Source organism: Larus michahellis, chromosome 9 (assembly GCF_964199755.1).
Source record: "Larus michahellis chromosome 9, bLarMic1.1, whole genome shotgun sequence".
In the NCBI taxonomy this organism is placed as follows: Eukaryota; Metazoa; Chordata; class Aves; order Charadriiformes; family Laridae; genus Larus; species Larus michahellis.
The window spans coordinates 35909738-35919026 of NC_133904.1; the positions used below are offsets into that span (position 1 = coordinate 35909738).

Below are 9289 nucleotides of genomic sequence, written 5' to 3' on the forward strand. Positions count from 1 at the left end.
ATGCAATATATTGGGAAACAATGGAGATCTGGAGAAGGTTGATCTCCTCTGAATTTGCATTGCCACTCTGTTCTCCCCATAGTGGTCAGAATTTGAAGAAAGGTGAGGATTTTGCATAATGTGTCTTAAGAACACATGGTAAGGTTACAAGATAAAGCAATGCATGACAATTGTGTCTGACTGCCTATATTAAGGTTCAAGACAATAAAATAAATTTCTTTACATAATGACCTGGAAGATTAGTTACGCTTGATAAATGTCACTTGAGAGACACTCATTCAGCTCAGGCTTTTCTCTGCAAGCAGAATTACATTTATTTAAAAGGTCTGAACGTATCTGCTTTATAGATAGGGAAATTTTAGAATATATCCCTAAATCTCCAGATAATAAATATAGACCATTAAATTGCTAAATGTTGCTGAAATCTTTTATGGAGATAGTGCTAATCCAGTCAGTTCTTGGAAGATACATAGATCAGTTTCTAACTGGTCCTCAAAAAGGCGCTAGTAAAAATGAGGTAATAGTGATAGAGATGCAGAAATAGCTCAGATAGATAGATAAATTATTTCCATAGAACATTACAGATAGACTTAAGATAGGGAGGTCTGTCTACAATACCCTACTCAGCTTGTAGGTCAGCTTGCCGTGACACTAACTATGGCTGTGTCATTACTGGAAAGGCAGAAAAGGGAGTAATGGACTCAGCAAACTCTTCTTTTGTCTGTCCAGGCTGCCAGTGGTACACAGGTTGAATTAAGAGTGATCATAGTTAAAGCCTTGAGGATACTGGGTCTTAGTTATCCTGCAAGTCTTCTGAGCACTTTATGATGTCTCACCCTCTTAGGCTGAAAAGAATGGGGCTTTTGTAAAGTCTTAGTAAAAGTGGAATGAGCATACATTTGCTTCTGTTGCTGAAACTCTTCTGCTCTCAGGATGCTATGCCGTTAGGTTGTTATAAAATAAAAGATTGAGATTTTTGAACTTTAGAAATTTGGAACAGAGTATTGATTTGATCTTGATTACTTTGTATCTGACTTGGTTTTGCTAGGCTTTCACTACAGTTAAATATTTTTCCTGCTATGCCTAAACATTATACATATAGCTTTATTACTTATAATTTATAGTCAATATTGACTGCATCTCCTTTCATCTTCCATGTGTGCAGTAGGTGATAACAAAAACATGACCAGGTCTTTTGGCCAGTAACTTTTATAAATACTAATTCTTAGTGATATGCAAATATTTTAGAAGAAAATGAGAATTAAAAAAATAAATAAAGGAAGTCAAGACAATGTAAGATAAATTAAAAAATTAAAGACAAAGTGAAAAATTAAAGGAAAGAGAACAAAGAAAAATCCAATGTATCATGTTTACTCATCATGAGAGAGCAACTCACCTGTGCTAAACTTGCTTTCCAAGAGACAGTGAGCTGAGATCTTGAACTTTTAGATTACACTTTGTGTATGGTTTTTTCATATTCTCTCCTAACCAAGTTGTAGCCTCCCCCCTATCCAGTCTTCCCATTGACATTAGTTTTCAGAACATTTGAAATGCAGATTCATCCCAGGCGTCTGCAGCTAGGATAGCCTTCTCACCCAGGTATTCTGGAAAATATAAACCATGAAATATCCAGAAGGAAGCTAGAGCTATGATCTCTTTGGGACTGTTTCACATGTTTCAAAGATGAATGGTCATACATATGCAAGAAACTATCCCAAGATCTTGTCTGAACTGGCAGAAGCCATTCTTCTGCAGACAGGGCTGGATACGTAAACTATTCCAGAGGGATGTTTGTCTGACCTATTCCTAGTTGTGTTCAAAACCTCCTGCAAAGGAAATGGCCAAACCTGCTCTGACCGCTTATTCCAACACTTAACTGTACCCAATATTGGGAACCTGCTCCTTGAAATGAGGTGTGCTCTGCTGACTCTTTTAAAGCAAATAGTTTACAACTTTCAACAAAGTAGCTGTTGCCAAAATTTATTACTTAAAAGTATTACAGTCTGAAACTTGTAAAAGGAATCAGAGAGGAATTACAGACAATTCCGATTCAATGACTTCCCAGTGACAACTGGAAATGTGGTACTCGTGGAACACGGTGATCCAAGGGGGAGCCACAAAACTAAATCATTTGTTTCAGTTTTGAAATTGGTGAGAGTAGAAGGAAAATGATGAAACCTATGCTTTAGTACTGCTTGAAAATTCAATGCTAATTCTGAGGGCATCTCTATTTGTGGCTCTTCATTCTCTTCCAAACCTATTTGTCTTCAGAAAGAACTGAAAAGATGTTATAAAACCTACATTTTTCTAAACAAGATATGACCTAGGTTATCTGCCCAGGTTTCAAATTACATCTTGTGAAGCTGAATACTTGCATTATGGGAGTCTAAGGTCATGAAGGGGGATCAAGAAAGCTAAGTATCATCCAGCTCAGTACCTATAAGGCTGCTTTTGCAGTAGATCATAACATTTAGCTGTGTTTCCAGTAGACGCTAAGATTTTATAGATTACGTTCTGTAAATAGAGGAGATTCCCTCATTATGACATATTGCTACAGAACAGGTAGTGATCTAATGAAAAGCAAGAGAAGACTGAGAAGGGCTTTGCCGGAGCCCTGCGTGATATGAATGCTAACAAGTCCACTCACGTCATCAGCTTCCCTGCTCTCAGCTTCCCCCTCCCTCCCTTCCTTTCTCTTTTATGAGCCAGCTTGAAATCAGGGAATTACATGCTAAGGAAAACCCTTCAGCTAAACATATAATTATTCTGCACAGGATCAGTGCAGCACAGTTAATCAGTTTACCAACTGAATTAATTTTTATTTTTTCGTGTCTGCATCTCCTGTTGAGAGTGGAGAAATTCTAGATTTAAAGAGGAAAAAATGGGTTGCAGTTGTAAAATGAGTACCTAAAGCTGAGTGTTCATTATGAGAGAAACCTCCACTGCAGGCTGTTTTGGCAGACAAACCTTACTGTCAGTCCCCAAGACTGTGAATAACTGACATAATGTGAATAACTCCATGTGGAGTTACTACTTACAGGTACTTAAGAAATAACTGGCTTCCTATTTTAATTTTCAGCTGTTTAATAACATTCCATTCTCTGAAAGTCACAGCTGTATTTCATTGCATTGTATTTCATTTCATTTCATTGGATTGTTTTGAAAAGTTAGTATTTATTTGAACACAGGTGTCACTTCACTGTAAATGAGTTCACATTTTAAATGACCTACTTGTAAATTGCTTCTTTTAGGAAGTACAAAATCTTAAATGCTGTTATTTATAAAAGTACAGAGAATACCTTTCAGATTCTACTTACAGTGAAGACACAAACTATCATGCTTTTATTAATTCTAAGTGCAAATAAGGCATCATACCTCCCCTCTGCCCCCCAGAACCCTCAAATTCTGTAGAGGATTACCTTCCATAATGCATGCATGCATATTAAAATAGATGGACTTTGGTTTAGGAGTGCTCACTCTGATAACCTGTTTGCAACTGCAAAGCGTCACCGAGTTTCACAGTAACTTCATAGGCCAAAAAGAAATCAAAGTCTCCAGGTAGAAGCAGTACAGATGTAAATACGAAGTGCAGTTTGTCGTTTACTCATGTTAATATGTTAAACTTAATCAGAGCAAAACCAGACTAAGTTTGAAAACTAGTCTGATTCTTAATGTACTTGCAAGCTTTATGGGTAATATTTATTTTCCCAACAGTGCCAAAATGGAATTTGAGCAAGGCAAAGTTCTTTCTCTTAAAGTACCTTTTGGGTCCATAGTACATACCCCCAGGAAAACATTTAAGTTTTGTAAGAAATAGGTACGTGCCAGTAGAAATACTGGCTAAGTTTCTGAAGTGAAAACCATTTAGAAATTTAGAATTTTGGAAAATTTTGGAAAAAATAGTAACTGAAAACTGTTGTTAAAAATATCTTCACAATTAATGTCTTCTGCTCCTTTGAAAACTTTCTTTTTAACGACAGTGCCTTCTGCTGTGTATTTGCTAAACTTTACCAATTATTTTTGTATACTCTAAAGACAATTTCTTTAACACAAAGGCATCTAGAGTCTTAACTTCTAGAACCTCTATAAGCCTCAGGAATCAATTTCTAAACACTTGCAGGCCTCTTCAGGTTGTCCACACAATCAGATGCAGTTCCCAAGTTGAATTCCAGTTGAATGTGTTCCTGAGAAAGGAACGGTGGATAACTAGAAAATGCCAACTTGTCATAATAATGTTCCTTAAAGCCTACCAATTTTTACTTTTTTGGCAAGTAACATTTCCTTAAGGAAAAGAACAGAAGGGTGTCTCCTCTTGGTTGGGGCTTAGGCTGCAGCTGCTTCTGATAATAGCACACTGTAACCAGGACGCATTCTGGGTAGCCAGGTCTCAAATTATTAACATCATTTTTGTGGCTTTCTTTCATCTTATCTTCAATTATTTGATTTTGCTGGTACTCACTGCTATTTAATTTTAAAACGTGTACTTTGCTAACGGTTTTTAAAAGTAAGTTATGATAGCTTAAGTAATTATAATAAATTCAAGTTAAAAAGATACATTGCTGACATTTTGCAAATAAAGCTAATTGACTACATATTTTAAGCCAAAAAAAGGTGTATTACACTTACAATATTTGTTACACTGCTTATTAACATGTTGCTTTCTATAGCAAAGGTAATATTCCACATTCATTGCATGGTATTTTTTTCTAAAAAGTTTTTACTTTATCTTTTAATGCTGTCAAAGAAGTGTACCCTTCAGTACAGAAGACATATGTAAAAGCTACCTTATCACTTCAATATTACTACCTGTGCAAACCTTTGACCTTTCTAATGCATTATAGCTATTTAGCAGAATGACTATAGCTAATGGAGCTGACATACAGAATATATGTAAATTACAGGTAAACAGTGGCCACAATTGGGAAATTTTTGTAAAAGAAGGGATTTATAAGTAGTTTTAAATTAATGCTGGTATGCTTCCATTTGTGAGTGTTAGGTCTTTCCTTTGGCTACAATTGAAGTATGCTTTTATAAAGGTAAGCACCAGGATTAAAAAGGGACTTGTAATATTAGCATGGTAAAAATGGACAAATGTGCAACTTTACTGTTTGTGGATCCGCAGCACTCATGTTACCAAGGAAAATACCTATCTGGTGAATACTTCAATGTTCATTACATTATAGTTATTTATGCTTAAGCCCAGAGGCACGCAGCTGACAATACTGTCTACTCCAGACGGCCCTACAGATCCAATATGCAGTCTTTGTATAGAAATTTAAGTGTCAGGCAACTCTATACATTTAACCCTTTTATTTGTGTGACCTTCTTGCTTCCCGTGGTATGCACTACACGTTATGGATTAATGTTGCCCAAGATGTAATTAGTTTACATCAAAAAGGACAAAAAAGTAGCAGGAAGAATTTTTAAATTTAGCAACAAGTATTATTATACACACTTTGACATTTAACTTACATTATAATTCAAGTAATGAGTTAAAATAGCATAATGATATGTCCATTTTTTAAATATGGTGTGGATCAGAAAACTCTCCTCTGCACGTACAGTAGGAATTGATTTCAACTAATGACACTGGAGTATGGGAATTAATCCATATAATGGTTTCAGGATCCATCCCAATGACCTGCTTAAAATCTCCCAATTAATCTGAATTCACAAACACCTACGAAACAAACTACATACATTCCCTTAGATACCATTAGCTTCATAATACTGTGTGCTTGTAAAAGAATAGTTTGCTCGTAAGTGTAATGTGTCTGATGAGCACCTAAACAGCCCAATTTCAGTTAAGTATGAGACGTATATCAGCAAAAGGAAATCAAAATCGTTCCCTTATTAATGATAATACTATGAAAGTTTTAAGGATACCATAGCGGGCATCCAATTCAACCCTCCAGTAAGTTCAGTAATGACATTACAGAAATTATTTCCCTGAGTAAGGTACAAACAAAATTTGCACCTCTTCTCCTTATATAATGGAGATCCCTCGTAGCAGAAATTATTTGTCTGTAAGACAGACAGCTCATCAGAAGCGATGTATAACAACACTAATGCATCCCACTGGGGAAATACATTTTTCCTCACTCAGGAGAAATTTAAAACACTTATCATCCTGAACAATTCTTCACCCTCCCATCCAACCCAGCCTGTTTGCAGTGCAGACGAGCACTGTAAGGCAAAACATGTCACAGCTCATGGCTGTGTTGTGAAACTGCGAATGTGCAGGGAAATCACCATTCCTGTCAAGTTAGGGGGAAGAGTTTCCCCCGCGAAGCCATGCCCAGCCCTGCGTGTTCCCTCACGCGCGGCATGGTCCGCAGGCTGCACTGCCCACGGCACCGGCGGCAGACAGGGATGCGGGTGCATTAGACACGGCGGCGGCACCAGCGAGAGTGGCTGGGAAGCCTGAACAAATCAGGACATGTCACTAACGGAGCAGAATTCCTCATCGCAGCCACCGGCACCTTATGCTCCTTGTGGTACCTTAAACTACACACGAGCGCTGCACAGCCGCTGCATCAGATCACCTGATATGAGGAAACCAGACCTAATCAGGGCAAATTTAAAGCAACCAAACATAGTAATGTTACACTGTGCAATGCATAATGGAGCCACGAGACACAAACACTTTATGCCTGCATTTACCAACAGATGCATTTGATCCCTACTCAGTTCTCGGCAGAAATCCCAACAACATGCTGCACAGCTTAAACAGCTTCTCTCCTCAGTCGTGTCTTTAAAAACTACTGTGCAAAGCAGCATATGGATTATTGGAACTGAATAAACTCTTCCCCAAACAAAGGATACAAGAGCAGATATGTAAATTGCAAGGATCCAAAGTACAGACAATACATGGTAATAAATGATCATACCTTTCATCCAATCCACTACTTGCTTGGGCGTCCACTTGCTAATAGGTTCCATAACAAGAGCCATCATCAGATCACTTTATCATTCACACCAAAATCAGAAAAAGGAGAGAAAAAAAAATGTATCAGAGCATGGCTGGGCTAAGAGAGCTGTAGGATTTTACAGTGCAGTCCAAAGAGAAGATGATGCTTTGTCCCTCCAGGTTTCTCCTGCACTGATTCAGTAATGTATAAAATTACACTGCTTGATCAGCGCTGGCACCTCCCCCACTGCACACAGCCTGCAACACACTGGAGCACAGAGCCAGGAAATGGTGCAGTACGTATAGACTTACTTACAAAAGCCTCTACCCAGTGATCTACTTATTAGACTGGCACAAATATAAAATTATATTACACAGAGAGCAATTCAAGCTGGAGCTATTCCAGACACTGAGTTTTAAGGAGCTTTATTCCAACAAGCTCTGGGATCTTCATCAGGGAAAATATCACTACTGTAACTTGATAGCAGATTGTCTTGGCTTCATTGTGAATATGCTGACTGTCACTCAGTTCAAAGAGAAGATAGAAACATCAGAATACCACTTGGCATCTGGCAAAATGCTGAGCATCTCCATCTTTACAATACAAAATGTTGCTGGAGTCTTATACTATATAATCATGTAATTCAGAATGTCAAGCACAGTATAAAAAGTCTTACCCAAGAAAAAACTATTGGAAGAAAACTCTTTATTCTGGCCAAATTCAGAGCCCATATATTTCCTCCTATGAGCTTCTCATTTTATAGTGAAAGAATGACAGCATCAAAGAGTCATTTTTTACTACTACAGCACTTTAATATAGACACGTATAGCAAGTATTTTGATTCAAAGCACTGGGACCGTTAGTCAATCTCTCCCTTTTGTTGGGGGGGTGAGGGGGAATACTTTAAATATTCCTAATACTGAAGTTTACTACCGGTCCATAAGATGAAGGTTAAACATTTTAAAGAGATGTGCCAAGCAGTGCTTTTTGGACCTTTTTGTGACTCTTTGCACCTCATGCAGCACAAGTTCTGCATCATGTGGTTGAAGAGGTTCGTGCTTTCTGTTTGATCCATTGTCTGAGATATGCAGCCCCACTATTTTATTTTAGGGGAAGAAACTCAGATTCCAGAAAAAAAGACAGGACAAAGCAATTCCACCTTTCTTTTCAGTAATCTTTCATCTGTGCCTTTTCTTCCTGCACCGCTCCAAGTTCCACCAGCACATTAGGGTAAGATGATATTGTTATCAGGTCTCCTTCACACCACTACAGCTGTGTTAATTTACCCAGGCCTTATCTGTCCTTTATCTGTCCCTTCTTTCTCATATGGGGGAACATAAAATACAAATGGAATATTTATGCTATACTGTTTCTTCTTTAAGTCTATATAGCTGAGGATGCAGACAGGCATTCTTTTTTTGCCCCCTGAAATGTCTCCAAAGAGATGTACCATTCTCAGTTGCACTAGATGCACTATCCTTTTTTATTTTTCTTCTGCTTTGGGAAGTAGTGTGATTAGTATTCTATGATGTATTTTGAGTGCTCAGAGCACAGATCTCCTTTACAAAAGGATTCACATCAATTCTCTTTCAAGAAGGCTGTTTCCAGCTGAACAGCATGTCAGCTTTATCCATGAGTTTTGGGAGACCACTTTCAGTAGCTTTAGTTCTGTCTAAATAGTTGTTTACAATGGACATAATAATGACAAAGATTTCAAATACACAATACTACTTCTTTTTGGCAATAATGGACTAGAATTGAGGTACTCAAAATAAATATTTCTGTTAGCTATTGGAAACTGTACAAGCTGATTGTTTTGAGGTTATCCTCTCTTAAAATTATTTTCACAAAATGATCACCTCTCGTAAATTCTTTTAAGTTCAATACAAGCATGGAAGAATTTGAGATAAGCTATGCTGTGTATGAATTTAGTATTTGGACACAATTACATGAAACAATCTTCATTCATGATCATTTGGACTATTTCCCTAATTCCTGTAATTTAACAGACGTTCTGTCAATGTCCTTTTGTCACATTTCCTACCCGTGCTTGAGAGCAGACTTTTTCTTATATATTTTGACATATTTTTGAAAGAGGATGGAGCCTGAATTCAAAGCCCATTGATGTAAGCGGGTGTTCTTCCATTCATTTTAATTGTCCCTGGATGACAAAATAAGCCCAAAACTATTATTTTGGCATCAGTACTTCCATTTTCAGAATGAGAATTTTTTAAAACTTCTTCATGTCCTGTTACTGAGGCTCCTCCCCACAAAGATGGTTTGCAGTTTCATTTATTCATACTGTTATTCACCACCATGGTGCAGTAGCCATAATTTATCTGAAAGATCTTGACTATTAGATAATCTCCTGTGTTTTC

The 9289-nt window shown here is 37.4% G+C and overlaps 1 protein-coding gene across 1 annotated transcript in view; it reads right to left on the bottom strand.

Annotated features, from left to right (window-relative positions):
• Nucleotides 1-6957, bottom strand: part of LOC141748602 (connector enhancer of kinase suppressor of ras 2-like) — a 209861-nt gene extending 202904 nt beyond the window's left edge. The window contains exon 1 of the mRNA XM_074600940.1: nt 6891-6957. Coding sequence (XP_074457041.1) covers nt 6891-6957 — 67 coding nt within the window. The remainder of the gene's footprint in view (nt 1-6890) is intronic.
• Nucleotides 6958-9289: the final 2332 nt, after the last annotated feature.